This window comes from Cololabis saira, chromosome 8 (assembly GCF_033807715.1).
Source record: "Cololabis saira isolate AMF1-May2022 chromosome 8, fColSai1.1, whole genome shotgun sequence".
NCBI classification, from domain to species: domain Eukaryota; kingdom Metazoa; phylum Chordata; class Actinopteri; order Beloniformes; family Belonidae; genus Cololabis; species Cololabis saira.
The window spans coordinates 9,502,405-9,525,419 of NC_084594.1; the positions used below are offsets into that span (position 1 = coordinate 9,502,405).

The window sequence follows — 23,015 nt, forward strand, 5'->3', positions numbered from 1 at the left end:
TGACTTTAAGTGCTCATTGTTTCCCAAAATTCACCAAAACAACCCACTCTGGTGGCCTGTTATTGATGAAAATTAATTCTGAATAGTAGGAATGGGTGATATTTTACCGTTCACGATGAACCGTCAAAAAAATTCCCCACGGTAAGAATTTGTCACCTCGCGGTAAAAATGATAAATTCCTGTTAATGACGTTTTTGTGTAAAACTGATTTATGGTTCTGTGTTAAATCCACGCACAACGTACGTGAAGGAAGGAAGGAAGGAAGGAAGGAAGGAAGGAAGGAAGGAAGGAAGGAAGGAAGGAAGGAAGGAAGGAAGGAAGGAAGGAAGGAAGGAAGGAAGGAAGGAAAGGAAGGAAGGAAGGAAGGAAGGAAGGAAGGAAGGAAGGAAGGAAGGAAGGAAGGAAGGAAGGAAGGAAGGAAGGAAGGAAGGAAGAAAACAAGGAAAGAAGGAAGGAAGGGAGAAAAGAGGAAGGGAAGAAGGAAGGAGAGAGCAGAAGGAAGGAAGGGAAAAAAGAAGGAAGGAAGGAAGGAAAGGGGAGAAGGAAGGGAGAAAACAAGGAAAGGAGGAAGGAAGGAAGGAAGGAAGGAAGGAAGGAAGGAAGGAAGGAAGGAAGGAAGGAAGGAAGGAAGGAAGGAAGGAAAGGGGAGAAGGAAGGGAGAAAACAAGGAAAGGAGGAAGGAAGGGAGAAAAGAGGAAGGGAAGAAGGAAGGAGAGAGCAGGAGGAAAGAAGGAAGGGAAAAAGGAAGGAAGGAAGGAAATGAGCCTGAAAGAAAGAAAGAAAGAAAGAAAGAAAGAAAGAAAGAAAGAAAGAAAGAAAGAAAGAAAGAAAGAAAGAAAGAAAGAAAGAAAGAAAGAAAAAAGGATAAATTCTCGGTGATGAGGGTTTTGTGTAACAAACATGGCGGATCTGAGAGTGAGATAGATTTATAGTTACAAAGGTGGAGTTGAATTGGTATTTTTTTTATCGTCATTTTTATCGTTATCGGGATAAATGCCAGAAATTATTGTGATACATGTTTTAGTCCATCTCTACTGAATAGACATAATGTTCCTCTTAGTAGGGAACAGAAAGTCCAGAGACTACCTGCTGCTGAAAATAACTGACCCAGGTGTACTAAGAGGGAACTGTTCCCTGTTTTTAGGGTGAATCTGGCGCTCCCGGAGAAGCTGGCTCCCCTGGACCCATGGTACGTATATTTAGTGACCATGCAGTAAAGCTTATGCAAATAAAAGTACCATTCAGTGTGAACGAGAATGGTGAATCAGTTTTAAAAGTGTATCTTTCCCTGTGGCTTCGTAGGGACCCCGTGGTTTGCCCGGTGAGAGAGGACGCCCAGGACCCAGCGGAGCTGCTGTAGGTCTCTTCCTTCTCTTTGAGATGTCTCACTGGCCACACGTTGACGTGTAATTCACAGATGCTTCTGTTGCTTACCTTTCCATCATTTTCCATTGTCTTTTCTCTGTTCAGGGAGCACGTGGAAATGATGGCTTGCCTGGTCCTGCTGGTCCTCCTGTGAGTATCTGAGTAATTATTTGCAATCGGGTAGGGCTGGGGATCGATTCAAATGTCAAGAATCGATTCGATTCCGATTCTTAAGATTCAGAATCGATTATTAAGATTTGATCCGATTCGATTCGATTCCGATATTGATTTGGGTTAGTGTTATTAAAACTGTTTTTTGAGTTGTTGCATGAATTATATGACTGTAGTTATGTAAAATATTACTACTAGTATTATATTGAGATTAAACAGCAAGTATTTGCAGCTAATGATGCTGTAAGGACCAATCAGCTCCCAAAATGCTGATAGAACTGCTTTCAGAAACATCATGTGGGTCAGAATTACCAAACAGATCCAGGAAGGAAACAGAGACGGATGAAATCGGTTTTATTTTTTCCCACATTCCGTTTTTATTTGTTCCATTTTCGGTCTATTTTGGTTTTTAATTTTTGAGCATTTGGTTTTTAGCATTTTTTGCAAATGTTACCCCAAAACAGTATATAAAGTAATGAAATATAGACAATGTATGCAATTATAACCTAACACTTTAATGTTTTCATACCTTTAAACATATTTAAAGGCAAAAACATGGCACCAGTTATTCTCGTGTCCAACAAAACATTCCTTTTTTGGGGATAAACAAAAAAATAACCAAAAGTTGTAATGTAATGATGAAAAAAAAAACCATAAATAAATAAAATTAAAAATTTTTTTTTTTTTTAAATCGATCTTTAGACATATGAATCGATTTTTAGGAATTAATATGAGAATCGATTTAGAATTGGGAAATTGATTTTTTCAACACAGGCCTACATTCAGGTTTGGTTAAGGAGCGTAATTTAAACGGGTCTCTGGTTCCTCTGACCCCGTCTCCTCAAACCTCCACACCTGTATGTGCCAGTGACAAACAGCTGAACTCACAGACCACTTTTTCTTCTCTGCAGGGTCCTGTTGGTCCGTCTGGAGCTCCAGGCTTCCCTGGCTCTCCTGGTGCAAAGGTAAATCACATCTTTTACTAAGTGCTTCCCCAGCATCCTCTTCATCTTACATTCTGCTTTCATTTCACTGCGTCTTTGTTGAATCTCTTCCCCCTATTTCTTCTGAATAAATGTGCACGACTTAATTTATTTTCAGTCTCTTATTTGACACAAAATCTATAACTTACGAAGCACTCGCTTAAATCAAATCAAAAAAGTTTAAATCTCAGAAGATAGCTGGAGTCTGCAGGGAGGATTTTGCAGGGACGAGATGAAACTCTCTGGTGAAATTGGAGAAAGCTGTTCTGCCTCCATCTGTGTGGAAAATTAGGGAGGAAAGGGTTTTAAAGTGTTCTTCTCTCACTTCCCCATGTCTTTTTTTTCCCTCTCTCTGCTTTTCATCTGATTTGTTCCTCCTGCATGGCAGACAGGCTGAGCCCCGTGCTCGAGGGTACTGCTGCTTTTCCTCCTTCCTGAAGCCACTTTAATGTCATGGAACTCTTTTAGGAGTTGCAAATGGGTATCTCTTTTCACAATCTGAGCGCTTCCCTTGAAGTAGTGGAGCTAAGATCAGAGAAATATGTGTGTGTGTGTTCATGCATTTTAACAAGGTACATTCACAAACACACAATTTACTTTTATGTATGACTGCAGGAGCCGTTTGCTTCTGTGCGACTGTAAAAAACCTCAAAATGTCCCCCACTGGGAAACTCATATTACGTCCCTCTGCTGCGCTTCCAAGAATCCAGTCACTGTCGGGATCAGACCTGCTCAGCTCCCTCACTGTTTATGTAAAAAAGCATCATTTTTGTTACTTCCTTCTTTTTTTTGGCTTCATTTTTTCAGCTCTGCACAGCAAAAAAAAAAAGGATCAACACAGTTATCTGATCCTCAAACTGAAGTTTGCCCCTGAAATGAGTTAATCAAACTGAGGCAGTTTTTCAGCTCCAACTCCTTCCACCTGTATTCACCAACGCCCAACTTTCAGCCTCCTGAATGTTGAAAATCTTTCTTTAATTTAAGAAAACCAGCACAGCAGAGCTTCTGTTCGAGTTCTTACTGGGGTTTCTTGCATTGATGATAGTGTTTCCCGGGTGAAAAATGTCATCTACTGTGTACGTCATTAATTTTTGAAAATGCAAACTCTATTATGTCATACTGGTCTGCAAAATCTACAAAGCTGCTGCAGCTGCAGTAAGTAGTTCCATTCAGCGGCATGAGGCTGCATACCAGCAGTAAAATACCTGGCTCGTGGCCACTGGAGGAGAGTTTTCAGAATACTGTCTTTGCAAAGCAGCCAACGTTTTTTCACTACTAAACCAGAAGTTCTGCAAAATATTATGCTCTTGGCCATGAATAACACACTTGGGAGAGACACTGAAAAGAGAGTGAAGCAATTATTCTGGCCACTTTGTCCACAGTGTCCCCAGTTTTAAACATTCAACTCTGATCTACAAAGACACCTTTTTAATATTTGTATTTCTTTAGGCTATGATAAATAGTCAAATGATTCCCGATAAGTTGGTAATCTAACTCACTAAACTCAGATGATCTGTTATCTAAGATTTGACCATTAAATATATAATATAGGAAGTTATATTTGAATATTTCCTGAAAGGCAAAGTCAAGTCAAATACAGATTATGTTATTATTCACTTACACACACTAAAAAGGGATGAAGAATTTCTGAAGAAGTAATATACTTACACAGGTGGATAATGGTGTCGGTACCCTGCTATTAAACAAAGAAAAACCCACAATGGTAACTGAAATAACCTTGATCTTTCATTTCATTTTCATTTCATTTAATTATTTATTCAAACAGGTTAAAACAAAAACAAAAAAATAATCAGAATACATAAAATGTATATACCGAAAAAAAAAAAACAATAAAAAAAACGAGCAAAACAAAGCAAAAAAGAGACAAATCTGAATGTAGATAAATATTTCCTGTTTGAAAGGGTGTAGGATGAAGTTTCAAAAAACCTTTCTAGTCCTACCCCTTCTAATGTTCTGTTTTTACAATATCTTCATTTCACAGAACTTCTACAAGAAAAGCATAAAACTGTGACCACAGTTGTACATTTCATTTAGAATAGATTCAAGGTGAACTCCAAGGTCAATGTACATCAGTGTCAGCGTCACGATCCATCACGACTGAGGAGGATTCCACTGCTGAAAGCAAATTATAAAAAGGCCAGACTGGAGTTTGTTTAAATGCATATTGACAAGCCACAAAGCTACAAAGTTTCAGAGAGAATCTTATTTGGGCAAATGATACAAAACTGGAACTTTTTGGGAAGTCGTATGAGCTCCATGTTCACAGATTTAAAAGATGTCTTAAAAAAAAAACTGTACCTAACGTGAAACTAACATTATGCTCTGGTGCTGCTTTCCTGCATCTGGGAAAGGGTGTCTTGATTCTGTGTAGGGTAAAATGAAATATCAGGATAATCAAAGGATTCTGGAGCAAAATGTGCCGTCCAGTGTCAGAAAGCTTGGTTGTAGGTCATGGGTCCTGCAAAAGGATAGTGACCCAAAACACAGCTAAAAACACTCAGAAATGACAAAAAAAAAACACTGATCTATTCTGAAATATGCTTCTGTGAGCCCTGATCTAAGTCTTATTGAACATTTGTGGAAACCCTTCAAACCTGAGAGCAGTTTCTCACGAGGAGTGAACTGTGCACAGGTCCAGAAGTCTCTGTGAGTTACATAAGTCACTTGATTGTACTGAGGCTTTAAAAGGTTGAAAGGATCATGCAATAAAATATAACGTCCAGGGTCCCATTACTTTTCTATCCAGTTCAGTTTTATTAGATTTTTTATTTATTTTCTAAATCTGTTGAACCACAATTTAAAAGCAATCCCTGATTTTCATTAGTCAGTGTTCACTTCCATTGTTGGTCTTTCTCTCGTTAATGAAGTGGTACCAGAACATTAGTCCACATGTGTGTGTGCAGCAGTTCCAGGTCACTTAAACTACTTTTGGCGTGATATTAATCCCCGTGTGTAGTGATCGTATTAGTTTATATGGTTTTATATCTGAGATATGGCTCTGTTCTGCGACCTCGCTGCCTTTTCACACATTAACGCGTCATCCCTGAGGCAACAAGAGCACAACCACCTTCAGTGTCCAGACGAGAGCAGGATCAGTGGCAAAGATGACATCGTCTGAGTCGGACGCAGTTTGAAAAGGGGAATCTGGGGATGATGAGTTGTGCAGAAGTTTAGAAACAAAATAGCCAAGTTATGTAGGCCGAGACAGTTTTAAGAGTGAGCTCTGTTAGATTTACTAATCGAAGAAGCTGAATGGAAACGGCTGATTGACCAGTCAATGTGGGCTGGTGGCTGAGGTCACGAGTGTGGATTTTAATTCTGATTCTATATATATTCTATATATATATAGACAAGTAAAAACAAATACTTATAAATGAAAAAAACAAAAGCAAATCAACAAGCCTCACAGGCAACCAAAACATGTCCAAAAGGATTAGGAGGAAGTCGTAGATTTATGTAATCCTAACCCTTATTTATATTATCATCGTCAGCACTTAACTTTTACAAAATCTTATCCCAATGTGGAATAACTTTAACGAGAAAAGAAAATATTGTATTTTTTTTTTGTAGATATCTTTATTGAGGGCATTAAAAAAGAAAAAAATAAGATTTACAATAACAATATAATTATCAATATTTCCCCCCTTTTTTTTACTTTTCATAACATTAATTAAACCAAAATAAATAAATAATAAGAGAAAAAAATAAGAAAAAGAAAAAAAATTAAAAAAAGGAAAAAAAAAGAAAAAATAAATAAATAAGTAAATACAAATAAAAACAACAGCACACCCCTCTCTCCTTCTCTCCATCATATGATCAATAAATTAAATCATTCAAAATCATTTAACATATGTCTATTAATACTAGAACAAAAATGAATAATAAATTAAATAATCATCAAAATATTGTATTTTAACATGAATGTAAATATTTTGCTATTGCTGTTCTTCCAGTATTAATTCTGATGTAAATGAATATATTCTATATTATCATTATAATTCCCTGAGCTAACACTATGAGACGAGCTGGATCTCTTGATTGAAAGAAGATAAGAGCCAATCTCTGCCTGTGAATGCAGAATATTTACTTACAGCATAAGGAGCACCTTAACGTTAGCTCAGTAGTCACAATCATCTCTAACCGTCCAACTTCATTTGTAACACGCCTTTTACACAGCTGAACCCCAACCTGCCCAGTTTAGACCCCACTGTTACATCCACAAATCCAAGAGTTACTTCTTCAAGAATGCACATTTTTTGACTGCTCTGTTATTGTTCGCCTTTTTACACTACTGGAGTCGTAAATATGTGAAAATAAAGTATAAAGTAATTTTAGAAAAAGTTATTTTCTTAGTAATAATAACCTAAATACAAACCTTTTATGACAAATACATGCTTAGTTGCCTTTTTTTCTTTTATTTCAGCCATACAAGTTCATAAAAGTTCCTCTTTCATATTTCTTTTAGCTTTCACAGTCGTGATTTTCAGTTTAACCTAAATGCTGACACAGATTGTATTAATTTTATTTTTATACAAACCGAAGTAGAAAACTTTTAGCACACCGGATATGCAGAAAGGTGCGTCGGAGGAGGAAATCTGCAGCCAATTTTAAAAAGAAAACTCCCGCACACCTTCTTCTCACCGTACTCGTGTTTATTGGGCCAACGTTTCCGTCATAGAGCTTTTTCAAGGCATCAAAAAGGATGCCTTTTGTACGATGAGTACGGTGAGAAGAGGGTGTGCGGGAGTTTTCTTTTTAAAATTTTTATACAAAAAAAAGATTTTGGCTACAAAACCTTTTAATGCAGCTGCATTTTACGGGTTCATTTACAATCATTAAACACCACTATTATTGACACAGATTATGTTTTTCTGACATGGCTCTGTAAGGATTTGACAGAAGAATCCTCCCATCTGCTGAACATGTTCGGCTGTGCGATTAATCGATTTTAAATCTAAATCGGATTTGTTAATCAAGACGATGTTAAAAAAAGGAAAATCGGAAAATCAATTTTCCTTTTTTTGCAGCTGGCTGCATTACAGACGGAGCTCGTCTAGTCATCTTTGTAAAGAAAATTGTAATTGTAAATGTTGTCACTTAACTAAACTCAAGGAGGATTTACAGTATCTTTCAATTGCACTTCATTCCCAATAGGGAAATTTGTTTGCTATTTTTCTTTAAAAATAAAGATAAAATATTTGAAACAATTTATTCCATTGTCTTTTGTAGTTTTACCAAAAAAATCGAAATCGAAATCGGGTTTTCAGAGAAAAAAATCTGGATTTTATTTTGTCCAAATCGCCCAGCCTTAATGTGAGCATTTAAGTAATTGTTAATTGTAATCTGAGGCTGTGATCATTATATAACAAATACTTACTATAAGTAACAAGTTCATAACTTATATAAATAAAATGTATTATTATTATTATTACTTGTAGTTTAGTATCGAGTGGCTCTGCTCTCATCACCTACACCGAGTTATTGGGATTGGTCAACAGCAATTTAAACCCGTGTCCTGAACCGTAGCTTCAGAGCCAGCAGGTGGATGCTGGTGTGATGCTGGGACTGTTGAGTAGGAATGGGTGATATTTTACCGTTCACGATAAACCGTCAAAAAAATTCCTCACGGTAAGAATTTGTCATCTCACGGTAAAAACGATAAATTCCCGTTGATGACGTTTTTGTGTAAAACTGATTTATGGTTCTGTGTTAAATCCACGCACAACGTACGTGAAGGAAGGAAGGAAGGAAGGAAGGAAGGAAGGAAGGAAGGAAGGAAGGAAGGAAGGAAGGAAGGAAGGAAGGAAGGAAGGAAGGAAGGAAGGAAGGAAGGAAGGAAGGAAGGAAGGAAGGAAGGAAATGAGCCAGAAAGAAAGAAAGATATGAGAAAGAAAGAAAGAAAGATATGAGAAAAAAAGATATGAGAAAGAAAGAAAGATAGAAAGAAAGAAAGATATGAGCCAGAATGAAAGAAAGAGAAAGAAATGAGCCTGAAAGAAAGAAAGAAAGAAAGATAAATTCCCATTGATGACGTTTTTGTATTGGTATTTTTTTTATCGTCATTTTTATCGTTATCAGGATAAAGGCCAGAAATTATCGTGATACATTTTTTAGTCCATACCGCCCATCCCTACTGTTGAGCAGTTATTAGCAAGGCAGGAATGGGATTTGGGGATTTTGCTTACGTAGTTTTCGCTCCACTGTTTAATTTTGATAACAGGCCCCATCTTCTACTTAATAGTTGCATGCGATATGCAATAGTTTTAAATGTTCAGCACCTCCAGAGTCATTATACCTTATACTTTCTTTTAGTTTTTTTTCTTTTCGTTTGTTTTGTTTTTCTGATGTGCGCTGATCATTTACACTTAAGCTGCCTTATATCTTGATTTAACCGTCAATCTCTCGTCTTCTTTGGCCATCAGGGAGAAGCTGGACCTACTGGTGCTCGCGGACCCGAGGGTGCTCAGGGACCCCGTGGAGAGTCTGGCACGCCTGGATCACCGGGACCCTCTGGCGCTTCTGTAAGTCATGTAGTAAACATCAGTTATGACCAGTACTAAAAGTAAAAAATCAGGGGGGATGGTGGATTTTATCATATGGGGACAGATAATTTGTGCTGATTACAAATAATATAATATATTACAAATAATAGCACTGACCAAAACACCTGCAGAAATACTGCAGGAATGACATAGCAGCAGTTAAATGCAGCCTTCTGTAAGCTTTAAATATCCACTGGGCTTACATCAAATACATCAAAACACAACAATAAAAAACACTTTTCTGAACTTATCAATATGACTCTGTCCTTCACAGGATAAGTAAAATGGATCACTGCAAAAACTCAAAATGTTAACAAGAATATTTGTCTTATTTCTAGTTAAAATGTCTCATTTTAGTAAAAAAATCTCATTACACTTAAAACAAGACTCATCACTGGAAAAAAACAACAATTTTCACCTGTTTCAAGTAGATTTTCACTTAAAATAAGTAGAAAAATCTGCCAGTGGAACAAGATTTTTTTGCTTGTAATGAGAAGATAAATCTTGTTCCACTGGCAGATTTTCCTACTTATTTCAAGTGAAAATGTACTTGAAACAGGTGAAAATGGTCAAATAAGTTATTTTTCTTGTGTTATTTTTCTGGTGATGACTCTAAATGTTGAAATAGCAGTAAAACCACATTCATTGATGAAATGACATGAGGGATGGAAAGGGGGGATGGCAGTTTTACAGGGGGGATGATTTGGACCGTTTTTATTTCAGGAGGGATGATGATGATGATGCCATCCCCCCTCATCCCCCCTCAACTCGATTATTGGTTATAACAGAAAAAACCTGTAGTGTAATACATTTAAAACATCTGTCGCCATCTTTTATTTCTCAGTATGCACCGTTTGACGTACTCCGTTAGGACTCAGCTAACAATTATGTTTTACCTGTTATGTGTTATCTTTCTCTACTTGTCTAGGAAAAGTCATTCAGTACATGTCAGAACTGTTTTAGTAAAGCCTGGTTATTGGACCAGTCAGTCCTGGGACAAGGCCTAACCACGAGGACCATATTTTACACTGTATTTACTTATTTTAATCTCGATGTCATTGCAGGGCAACCCTGGTACTGACGGTATCCCTGGATCTAAAGGCTCATCTGTAAGTTTGTTGTTACTTCTGTTTATTGGAAACTGCTTCCCTCTTATTTGAGATGCAGAAGAAGATGCACACGATATATATTATGAATACATCTGAAATGAAGGCCAGCACTACAGCCTATCTTAAATCATGCTGGCCTTTTTTTTCTTGAATATTTGAGACTGTGCATGTAGATTTTTGCTCAGTCACTCTTTACCTACAGTTAAATGACCTGTTACGTGCTGATGGTTACCACTAACTGCTCTCCCTGTTATCCTAGGGTGCTCCTGGTATCGCTGGTGCCCCTGGTTTCCCTGGACCTCGTGGGCCTCCAGGGCCTCAGGGAGCAACTGGACCTCTCGGACCAAAGGGAACATCCGTACGTACTCACTCACTTATTCATGAAGCAAAAGATTTTATCTGAGATAGGTTTCTTGGAATAAATCTACTCATGAATGCAATTCACATTGCTCAGTTCCCAATGTATTTACTGCTTACCACATTTCCAAAATTATAAGTTATTACCAGAGGTGTCAAAAGTATTCACATCCATTATTCAGGTAGAAGTATAGATACTAGAGTTTAAAAATACTCCTGTAGAAGTTGAAGTATCAACTCAAGTTTTGTACTCAAGTAAAAGTATAAAAGTACTGGTTTCAAAACTACTTAAAGTATAAAAGTAAAAGTAATGTAAGGGGGAAAAAAGCCATTAAGGACAAAAGCCATTGAAAATTAATGCATCTTAATATAATGCAAATATATTAAAGAACCATATATGTGTACTATTGAGCATTAACATGTGTTTCAGAGAGCAGGAGACATGATGACTAGTTGCCTATAAGTATTGTAATGGTGCAAAAAGTCAAACTTCAGAGGCATGTTATCATTTATCCTAACCTTTATTGGAATGTACATCCAAGTTTAGTTGCAGGAATCTGAGGGAACGGATGTAAGAACAAAACTGGACAAGAACATCTGAAACAACCACAACCAAATTCACTCTATCCGGATGGAGCAATTTAACTGGATAGTTTTTTTTTAAAGGCCTAAATGAAATAGAGTAACGAGGCTGTTTTTAAAATGTAAGGAGTAAAAAGTACAGATAATTGCGTGAAAATGTAAGGAGTAAAAGTAAAAAGTCGTCTGAAAAATAATTACTCCAGTGAAGTATAGATAACCAAAATTTCTACTTAAGTAAGGTAACAAAGTATTTGTACTTTGTTACTTGACACCTCTGGTTATCACTAAAAAAAAAAAAACATTCACAGATTTTTTCTTATGCTCCTTCTCTCTGTGTAATGCATCTTCCTATAGGGCGATCCCGGTATTCCAGGATTCAAGGGAGAAGCTGGGCCAAAAGGAGAAATTGTAAGTTTTCTTTTTGCATATTTATTTCTTTAAGATTCATCCATACAGCCGGATTTTAGCACTGATTGAAAGCTGTTTTCTAAACCTAAAAGTGTATAAGTGAAATATATACTGCTAGGTTTTCTGATACGGTTGGAAAAGTAACAATTTTAAAAATCCCCTGTTCTCATTTCTCTGTGTGTTTTGGTAACAGGGACCAGTGGGTCTTCAGGGGCCCCTAGGCCCTCAAGGAGAAGAAGGCAAGAGAGGACCCAGGGGAGAGCCGGGTGCTGCCGGACCCCTGGGACCTCCCGGGGAGAGAGTAAGTAGCATCATATCAGTGGAAACCACGTTCTTCTCTACGTGCATAGCGCTTCACTCATTCATAATCAGGTCACTCCTGTCACTGCATATTCAAAACAAGTTATATTATTGAACATGACACTGTTTCAACATTTTAAATGTAGAAAAATTGTGTTTGATTAACATAAATGGCTCTTATGTATAACCGGTGCCATCTTGAGACAGATTTATTTATTATTAGTTTCAATATTAGTTAGAATTTGACTGTTTTTAGGGGTGTTTCTAGCTTTTTTGGGGGGCTCGTGGAAGATAGTTTGATCAAACCCTTCAAGATGATTTGGGCCGAGGTATTAAACTGTTACATTTTAAGAATAAATTAGTTAAAGTTAAAAGTCAAGCTGAGCTAGAAACATTTATCTAACCAAGTAATATAAAATTTTCTGATGCCAGCTGAGCTAAAAACTAATAAACTGACAAGAAAGAAACACTCATAATGTTAGTGATTCTCAGTGGGCCATATAGTCAGGGGACAAACCCTAAGATTGATAACTATGCTCACGCTTCTGGGTAAATATATAAACTTTATTACGGGCTCTAGACCCAATATCAAGACATACAACATAAAAAATAAATAACAACTACATAAACACATAAAAACATAGTCTTATTCAGAGAGTCTTAAAAGGCACCCATACCAATGTTTCCATAGATAGATAGATAAAGTTTGACAACCTTGTTTTTTTGTTAGAAGGAACCCCTAGGAGGAATAATAGGGGTGTTGTCATCTTGGATTTTTTTGCTGGTGACGCTGTAACATTCAAATTCATGCATATGGTCACAATAATGGTCAAAATGTACAGTTTATATGCAAAATCTTCAATGTTCAAGATTGTATATTTAGGGAAATGGATAAAACATCAATTGAACATTTTTTCTAATTGTATTGCTATATTTTGTCCAATATTGGTGAGAAAATATGACTTTTTTATAGGCGTTTTTAACACACATAATAAGCATTTTCTTTTTTTTTTTTTTTACAGTGAAACTCATTTTCTATGAAATCCTGTGTCAAAAACGTCTATAAAAAAGTGATATTTTGTATCCAATATTGGCTAAAATATTACAATATGATTCATAAAGGCTTTTTTAGTATTGTTTTACCTATTTCCTTAGATATACAATGTTTTAATCTTGACAATTATGCATACAAAATTGTACACGTTGACCAAAACTGACCATATGCCTGAATTGAGAACTTGAATATTCTAGCGCCTCTAGTGGTCACCAGCTAAAAAATTCAAGATGACAACACCCCTAAAATTCCTTCTATAGATTTGTTCTAACAAAAAAAATAGGTTGTCAAACTTTACCCAGACATGTGAGCAAAAGTCTTAACGGAGGCTCTTTTATAAAGTTGCCCCTTGACTAATAAGGAAAGAGACGTCATTTTATTTCTTCCCTAATTCTGTATATCGAAGGGGACCTCCTAGTTTGTGACTATAAGCATCTTCATAGTCTGCATGTAGCAGGACAAGGTTCTGCTTGTTATTATGGAAACAAAAAAAGCTCAGATTGAGTATTTTTCTTTCCAGGGAGCCCCTGGAAACCGCGGTTTCCCTGGTCAAGATGGTCTGGCTGGTCCCAAGGTGAGTTTCGTCACATTTACACTATAACTCATGGTAAAAGGTTTAATTTCTGACAGAGATAGAGCAGTTTTAGATGGGATTTTATCAACCTCATGTCTAACCAATAATTGCACATTTTTTTGTGAGTTAAAACATAAATCCCTGTCATGTGTTATTCTTATCTGCACGGCTCTGACTGGTCTGTTTTGGCCTGAACCTGCAGAACTGTCATGTGGAAAAGCAATTTTCAGAAAATGTACATTCAGGAACAAGAATTGGTGACAGTTCTCATTTATTTGACGGCTTTGTTAATTTATTGGAAGTCATTTTAAAGAAGAATTATAACAATAAAAGCCAGGAAGTGTCCTAGAGGCCGGTATTTGTAGGGAATAAACATCTGTCCAGGCTTCTTGGAGGAAAGTGAGAAACAAATAAATGAGATATAGTCTTCTTAAAATACTGTTAGTATAGGCCAGCTGAAAATGAGCAAAGTCACCTGTTAGAGGTAAAAAAAGCATATTTTAGATTAATAATTGTGTAAACATATACAGTAAGTCAAAGCCCTCACTGAACCTTGAAAAACATTTTATTTTTCTCTTATTCTTATTTATATTTAAATATTGTGTTAACTCTTAGAAGTTTTCTATTTAAGGGATGGAAATCAAAAAACCAAGACGAAAGAGTTTCTACTAAATTAGATTTACTTGCTTTTTTTAGTTTTTTTGCATAAATGAAAAAGGGTCTATGAATGAACACTGTCAGTGATATAGAATAGAATAGAATAGAAGACTATATTGATCTCCCAGAGGAGAAATTCAGTCGTGCAGCAGCCAAAACACACACAAAAAAAAAAAAAAAAAAAAAATAGTTAAATAATAAAAAAGAGCAATATAAAAAGTAGAAAAAGAGTATGTACAAGAGAGAAAAAAATAGTAAACACCAAAAAAAAAAAAAAAAAAAAAACGGATAATATTTACAAAATATTTACAAATATTTTCAAAAATAAGTGAGGTATTTAGCGGTTATTGCACTTACAAAGAGACAGGTTTATTGCACACGGGTGGCTACAGTTGCTTATTATACAGTCTATATATTATGTGTTTTTTTCTTTAAAGGTTTCCACAAAAACTAGAACTTAAACTAATCATTTAAAAATGAAAAAAACATGACATGATGGTGTCACTTTTAATCTTATATTTATCTTTAATGAGAAACTGTAATAAGCAATACATTCTGATGAGGGCTGACTCAAAAAAAAATCAATAAAGCAGGTTAAATAATGTCCATCTTCTTTATTCTGCTAATTTCAGTGATTCAGGTGTGTCTAATTAGATTACTTTTTTTTAAATCTCATGATACTTCTCACTTCTCATTTCCAAGTTGATTTGCACCAAGCCGCCCTCAGATAATAAAATAATACGGTTGACGATGCGCATAATGAGTCTTGTGCCTCCTCGCCGGTTCAGACTGAATCCACATCAGTGCCTCGCTAATGAGTTCCTGAAGAACCTTTTTAATCTTTTTGGAGACAGATATGGAAATAAGGACTCTTATTTTCTCAGGACTTCACATAGAGCTGCCATCTGCAGTAACACCGTGTACTCTACCATGTGGCCACCAGGTGGCAGTATAGCTCACAGCGCCGTCGCGCACCACTGACCTACATCTCCCCTATCACCTAAGCCAACATCTCATTTAACATTATCTTCCCATGGACAGTTTCATTTAAACCAAAATGAATCTATCAGAATTTAATCTTCCCATCTCCCAGCAGGTCAATGAAGCTTCTGCACACTATTAAAGGAGAAACTCATTTCCTCTGGTTTGAAAACTGTTACCTCTTCAGTGACTGACCAACTGCTTTGTTCTCTTTCTCCTTGAACAGGGAGCCCCCGGGGAGCGAGGATCCCCTGGAGCCAGCGGTCCCAAGGGTGCCGGTGGTGACCCGGGCCGTCCTGGAGAGTCTGGTCTTCCTGGTGCCAGGGTACGTTTCTCCTCTGCAGAAAAAGGCTTTAAATCAGTGGCGTCAATTCAGTCAAAGCTAAGGTATGGCAAGGTTACAAGTCACAGAACTTAACTAGAGTATCAATCAACACGTCCAGCAAATACTCATCACAGAAGTCTGCTATGTAGCTTATCTGTGTGGTCAAGAACATTGGAACTTTTTCAAATGCAGTCTCGCTCACTGCAAAAACTCAAAATCTTACCAGGAATATTTGTCTTATTTCTAGTTAAAATGTCTCATTTTTAGTTATTTGACCATTTTCACCTGTTTCAAGTAAATTTTCACTTGAAATAAGTAGGAAAATTTGCCAGTGGAACAAGATTTATCTTCTCATTACAAGCAAAAAAATCTTGCTCCACTGGCAGATTTTTCTACTTATTTTAAGTGAAAATCTACTTGAAACAGGTGAAAATTGTCAAATAACAAGTTATTTTTCTGGTGATGACTCTTGTTTTAAGTTTAATGAGATCTTTTGACTAAAAATGAGACATTTTAACGACAAAATAAGACAAATATTCTTGTTAAGATTGAGTTTTTGCAGTGTAATAACTAGTGAAATCGATCATGTTGTTCTGATTTGCATTTGTAGTTATTCTATATATATTAAGAAATAGAATAATCAATACAAATAGACACAGAGTAATTCCATAAATGTATTTAAAAACAAACATTTACATTTTCCCTTGAAGCCAAGGTGTGGCGGCTGCCGTACCTTCATACCCAATTGACGCCTCTTCTTTAAATCCTACTGAAATAGCAATCTTTAAAACTGCAGATATAAGTACAAAACAAATAGTGACATTTGATCTATCCTTTGGAATATTGACTGTTATACTTTGGGTTGAAGTCCAAGTCCTATTAAGTTATTTTAGCTGTTCATATGTCTCCTAGTAGTACAGAGGTTAATTAGAGGAGGCCAAAATTTCATCAGTTTTAGACCCTTGGATGAGTCAAGATATCAAAACCCTGGATTCTACACTGCAAAAACTCAAAATCTTACCAGGAATATTTGTCTTATTTCTAGTTTAAATGTCTAATTTTTAGTCAAAAAATCTCATTACACTTAAAACAAGAGTCATTACCAGAAAAAAAACTTGTTATTTGACAATTTTCACCTGTTTCAAGTACATTTCCACTTGAAATAAGTAGACAAATCTGCCAGTGGGACAAGATTTATCTTCTCATTACAAGCAAAAAAATCTTGTTCCACTGGCAGATTTTTCTACTTATTTTAGGTGAAAATCTACTTGAAACAGGGGAAATTTTTTTTTTTTCCAGTGATGAGTCTTGTTTTAAGTGTAATGAGATTTTTTTTACTAAAAATGAGACATTTTAACTAGAAATAAGACAAATATTCTTGTTAAGATTTTGAGTTTTTGCAGTGTATAGTGTTCCACTGTATAAATAACAGCATTTTAAACACTATTATGTGTGTCCTAACATACATAGTGTGTCAAATGTGTGCAGAAAACACCACAAGTTATTGTACGTCATAAAAAAGCCATCATGTGCGACTCCTCCGAGCGGCAGAGATTTGACAAACGTCAGCTTTCAAAATGATATATTCCAAAATTACTGCCTTGTGTTTTTACTGCACATTTTCCGCTACAGGCATTAAAGGATGCGTGTTCTGGTGGCACTAAACGTCACCATGAATTGTTTACTACAAGCAGAAATGAGGGGTTGGTTAACAGAGGTTTGGTGCCATATTTCTCCCAGAATTGTCACCTCCCAATTTTTTATTCACTTTTTTGTCATAAAATCCCAACTGACTCACCTGAGGCACTTTTCAAAATCTGGCACAATTCTCTCTACCACAAGTCCTTGTTGCAGATAAAGTAGTATGCCTACAGCCTGCAAACAGAGTATGTTTGTAAAGTTGTTAAACTTAAAAATCTGTCCACAAAACTCATTCAGAACACCAGAAGACACAGCTGTTTTCCTGGTGTTTGTGCTTCTCCTCAAGATAATTGTTATTCCCTGTTATGCAGTACTCGAGTTGTAAAAAAACATCAGGGGGGATGGTGGATTTTATCATATGGGGACAGATAATTTGTGCTGATTACAAATAATATACTGTAATATATTACAAATAATAGCAGTGACCAAAACACCTGCAGAAACACTGCAGGAATGACATAGCAGCAGTTAAATGCAGCCTTCTGTAAGCTTTAAATATCCACTGGGCTTACATCAAATACATCAAAACACAACAATAAAAAACAGTTTTCTGAACTTATCAATATTATTCTGTCCTTCACAGGATAAGTAAAATGGATCACTGCGAAAACTCAAAATCTTAACAAGAATATTTGTCTTATTTCTAGTTAAAATGTCTCATTTTTAGTAAAAAAAAAAATCTCATTACACTTAAAACAAGACTCATCACTGGAAAAAACAACAATTTTCACCTGTTTCAAGTAGATTTTCACTTAAAATAAGTAGAAAAATCTGCATGTGGAACAAGATTTTTTTGCTTGTAATGAGAAGATAAATCGATTAGATAGATTTTTCTACCTATTTCAAGTGAAAATCTACTTGAAACGGGTAAAAATGGTCAAATAAGTTATTTTTCTGGTGTTATTTTTCTGGTGATGACTCTAAATGTTGAAATAGCAGTAAAACCACATTCATTAATGAAATGACATAAGGGATGGAAAGGGGGGATGGCAGTTTTACAAGGGGGATGATTTTGACCGTTTTTATTTCAGGGGGGATGCCATCCCCCCTCTTCCCCCCTCAACTCCAGTACTGCTGTTATGGAAGTTGAATTACCTTTTCTTTAATTACACGTATGCTGAAAATTAAATGAGTTTTGCTTCTCATTAGACAGCAACTGCACTTCCTCCTCAAGCTATTCCCTTTTATGAACCATCTCACAGCAAATATCCCTATTTGCACAGAGCGAGTGTCGGTAACCTTTATTGCTCTCGCATTCATGCCTTCATTGTCATTTTCCTGGCTAGTGACGGGGCCAATCAGTGGAGTAAATGCAGCTCCCTGCAGGGATGTGTGCATGCCTTCGTAGAGTAGTATCATGACTCATCCACATTACGACTGTGCTTCTGCTTTTCTTCTCTGTTAGGGTCTGACTGGTCGCCCCGGTGACGCCGGACCTCAAGGCAAAGTTGGACCCTCTGTAAGTGCTTCTTTTTTTTTTCTTCTTCAAGCAGTTACTCCAGTGATTTATTAGTTGCTTTGTCAATTACTGCACAGTGGGAGACATCTGTGGACGTTCTTTTTTTCAATCTTTGGATCTAATTTTACCAAATGTACTCTCATGAAATGACTCATAAACGGTTTCGTCAAAAGGAAATGGAGATCATTATCCTCCGGGCCTCTACTTCTGTTTGTTTCTGCACTCACCTCGAGTTCACGAATGACGCGAGCTCAGGCATTTTTCAGTTTCACTTTGATTGTCACACAGGGATCCTGGTCCTGATGATAGCAATGATGACGTGTTCCGTTGGAACTGGGAAGTTGACATTTCCGGCTTTTAGGCAGAAATGTTTGTCTCTGAAAGTCAGAGGAACCTCACCAGTCCCAACTTTATTTATATCATAGTTATATTTATATCATAGTTACTGTATATTATATTTATGATAGAGCTTACATTTGGTTTTAAACAGGTTATTTTTGTAAAAATTATATATATTTATTTATACAAATTAGTGTATAGTATAAAACGTAAATACAGGCATATCATTTATGTTTAGTTGTGGAAAGGGGGTGGGATTAAATACATTTATACTTCCTCCCACTCCTTTTCGAACATGTAACTGAAATATGTTTTTTGATGTGTTTTTTTCTTTTCTTTATGAGGTGGAATGCCCACCTGTATTTGTTTCTCTTAGCTTTTTTTCTTGTTTTTTTTTATGTTCGAAATAAATAAAAACGAACAAACAACTTCAAACCCCAACAGCAGCGCTTACTGGTTTTCAAAATTGTCAAACTGTAACCGGAGCAGAGTCAATTCCGGTGTTTCATCGTTCCCAGATTTGAGGTCCTTTTTCCTGGCTAAGGGAACGCAGCGCGAAACCTTTTTTTTTTCTTCCTTTTTTTCCATTTGTTTACAATTTTTATCTTCTGAAACCTAAAATATAAAAAAAAAATCATCTATCCATCCATCTCCAAACCACCAGACTCCATTGCGTCCTGTTCACTGAGCATCTTCTTTATTCCAAGAACACATTTCCTGCCAAAATCATTTGTTCACAGTTGTATAATAACATGAACAGATTTACTGTACATTTGTCAGATTCTGGTTGTTTTCCAGACTGTCCTGTGGTACACACTGCTTGCTGGTATGGTGGATGATGTTAGTGTGTAATATGCCAGGCCTAAAAGAAATGATGCTGCAACAGTTGTGGTTGTTCTCTGGTTCTGGAACAGAGAACAAACACGGCAGCCACGCGGCTGCTGTGACCGGCTGCTGCTGGTGTTCTGGGATAGACTGCTCAGTTGCATATACAGGACTGTCTCAGAAAATTAGAATATTGTGATTTTTCTGTAATGCAATTACAAAAACAAAAATGTCATACATTCTGGATTCATTACAAATCAATTGAAATATTGCAAGCCTTTTATTATTTTAATATTGCTGATCATGGTTTACAGCTTAAGAAAACTCAAATATCCTATCTAAAAAAATTAGAATATTCTGGGAATCTTAATCTTAAACTGTAAGCCATAATCAGCAATATTAAAATAATAAAAGGCTTGCAATATTTCAGTTGATTTGTAATGAATCCAGAATGTATGACATTTTTGTTTTTTTAATTGCATTACAGAAAATAAAGAACTTTATCACAATATTATAATTTTCTGAGACAGTCCTGTAGTACATTTGTCCTGAAGTAGCTCACCATCCATCCTCTTTGTTTTATAAAAGGTTTTATTGTTTTATTGTCTGTAAGTGAACTGACTGTTCTTCACTAGGGAGCTTCAGGAGAGGACGGTCGTCCAGGACCCCCCGGCCCTCAGGGGGCCCGTGGACAGCCCGGTGTCATGGGATTCCCCGGACCCAAGGGAGCAACTGTAAGTACATGTGTGGCAAAGTATGTGCTGTCTTTGAAGCCGGGATGTCACATTTAGGCCCAGAGGTGTCTTCAGTATTCACATTCATTACTCAGGTAGAAGTATAGATACTAGAGTTTAAAAATACTCCTGTAGAAGTTGAAGTATCAACTCAAGTTTTTTACTCAAGTAAAAGTATAAAAGTACTGGTTTCAAAACTACTTAAAGTATAAAATTAAAAGTAATGTAAGGGGGAAAAAAGCCATTAAGGACAAAAGCCATTGAAATGAATGCATCTTAGTATAATGCAAATATATTAAAGAACCATATATGTGTACTATTGAGCATTAACATGTGTTTCAGAGAGCATAAGATATGATGACTAGTTGCCTATAAGTATTGTAATGGTGCAAAAAGTCAAACTTCAGAGGCATGTTATCATTTATCCTAACCTTTATTGGAATGTACATCCAAGTTTAGTTGCAGGAATCTGAGGGAACGGATGTAAGAACAAAACTGGACAAGAACATCCTTCGTTTTGCCACAACCACAACCAAATTCACAATTTAACTGGATTTTTTTTTTTTAAAGGCCGAAATGAAATAGAGTAACGAGGCTGTTTTTAAAATGTAAGGAGTAAAAAGTACAGATAATTGTGTGAAAATGTAAGGAGTAAAAGTAAAAAGTCGTCTGAAAAATAATTACTCCAGTGAAGTATAGATAACCAAAATTTCTACTTAAGTAAGGTAACAAAGTATTTGTACTTCGTTACTTGACACCTCTGAAGTGGAACAGGAGTAGTAGATTTTGACTGACTTAAGGATTGTATCTCTGCTTTTACCAGGGTGAAGGTGGCAAGTCTGGCGAGAAAGGACTGCTGGGAGCTCCCGGTCTGAGAGTAAGTTAACGTTTGGTCATAAAAAGGCAATAAAAGTTGTGCTATTTGGAGTTCAGGGCCAGTGAAATCCTCCTAAATGGAAGTAACACACTTCCATCTTCGTGTGGATTTTGATTGGCTCTGGTAATATACAGTTACACTGTTAAACTAAATCATTATCTGATTGTTTGGCACACCGATGTAGAAAAAAAAAAAACAGATTTATATCAACCATGAAATAATCAGGAAGTCTTTTTGAGTCTACAACGTACTATTTAGAGACCAATATAAAACCACTCTGTATTTTCACACTATGGAGATGGTACATTTGAATGAAATATGATGTTTAGATAGTTCATTGATCTGCTGGTTTATTTTAGCTCCGCTCCCACGAGAAGCTGCAAAGCTCAGTTATCACTCTCAAACGTTTGTCTGGCTAATCTCATCACCTTTTGCTGTGGCTTAACTCGTGATATCCATCTGTTCCCTCTCCCCAGGGTCTGCCCGGCAAAGATGGAGAGACCGGTTCTGCCGGACCCCCTGGCCCAGCCGTACGTATCTCCATCTCCTCCATCTGACTCTGTATAGCTTAAACACTGATATTATCTCTGCCTTTTCTTCAAGTCTGCACTCAGAAACACCCTTCAGTACCTCAATTTTGCAGACTCCTTCTACAATAGCTTTGTCTGGGAAAAAAAACCCTTTACACTTACATTATGTCTGGGCATTTTAAGATCCAGCCTGTCACATTGCATGATATATTGTTCATTTTGTATTGTTTGCATATCTTACAGCAAGATAGTAGTGAGGGAAATTAAGTCAGGTTTTTCGGAGAATCGTTCACTTTGTGAGACAAGCACCAAAGTTTGCATGAACATTGCCTAGTACCTATTTATGCAAAAAAGCCCGTTAGCCACCTGAAAATCCAAGATGCCGTCCGTTTTTCAAGATGGCTGTCTTATGAAAGCTAAAACAAGGTTGTCAGTGTAGAACTTGAATTGCTGAACATATTTTAATGATCTCTTTATCCAAATGCATGTGTTTTGGCATAACAAATTCTATGATGTCAATACAAAATGAAATATGGCTTCCAGTTTTCAAGATGGCGGGCCAATTTTGACTAATATTATCTGGATAATGGCAGCCATATTGTTGTTTTATTTGCATGGCTAATGGAGGAGGGGGTGGGGGGTCCCAAGATTATAGTCTGATGTCAGAATAATCAAAATTGGATTTTCCAATCACATTCCAGGTCAAAAAACACATAAAACGGCTTTTGTGGCAGCCATTTTGGAAAACGGCAGCCATATTGGGGTTTTTTTTGCGTGGCTAATGGGCTTTTTTGAAAAAGTAGACCTAGAACTTACTTTGTGCAAAATTTGGCGCTTGTCTCACAAAGTGAACGGTCGTTTCACTAATGTGCCTGGCTAAGATTGGAATTTTACAATGTTTTTGTTCTCTTGCATCAAGCACTGTGTGATTCTTTTATCTCATTTGCCCTTGATGACTCAGTTTGACAATTTGGAGTTGTGTGTGGTGGTTTTAGGGCCCTGCTGGGGAGAGAGGAGAGCAAGGACAGCCCGGCCCCTCAGGTTTCCAGGTGAGTCCGTCTTCCTTTACCTCTACTTGTCTGTTAAAGTCCAGTTATATCAATGTAGACTTTTCTGTTTAA

The 23,015-nt window shown here is 36.6% G+C and overlaps 1 protein-coding gene across 2 annotated transcripts in view; it reads left to right on the top strand.

Annotated features, from left to right (window-relative positions):
* The window catches only part of col2a1b (collagen, type II, alpha 1b), a 91,558-nt gene that overhangs the window by 23,795 nt on the left and 44,748 nt on the right, over positions 1–23,015 (top strand). For both annotated transcript variants that reach the window (XM_061726707.1, XM_061726708.1), the window contains 16 exons: positions 1,145–1,189; positions 1,303–1,356; positions 1,471–1,515; positions 2,448–2,501; positions 8,963–9,061; positions 10,147–10,191; positions 10,451–10,549; positions 11,485–11,538; positions 11,732–11,839; positions 13,413–13,466; positions 15,331–15,429; positions 18,536–18,589; positions 20,389–20,487; positions 21,311–21,364; positions 21,841–21,894; positions 22,890–22,943. In XM_061726707.1, the coding sequence (XP_061582691.1) occupies positions 1,145–1,189; positions 1,303–1,356; positions 1,471–1,515; positions 2,448–2,501; positions 8,963–9,061; positions 10,147–10,191; positions 10,451–10,549; positions 11,485–11,538; positions 11,732–11,839; positions 13,413–13,466; positions 15,331–15,429; positions 18,536–18,589; positions 20,389–20,487; positions 21,311–21,364; positions 21,841–21,894; positions 22,890–22,943 (1,071 nt within the window). The remainder of the gene's footprint in view (positions 1–1,144; positions 1,190–1,302; positions 1,357–1,470; positions 1,516–2,447; positions 2,502–8,962; positions 9,062–10,146; positions 10,192–10,450; positions 10,550–11,484; positions 11,539–11,731; positions 11,840–13,412; positions 13,467–15,330; positions 15,430–18,535; positions 18,590–20,388; positions 20,488–21,310; positions 21,365–21,840; positions 21,895–22,889; positions 22,944–23,015) is intronic.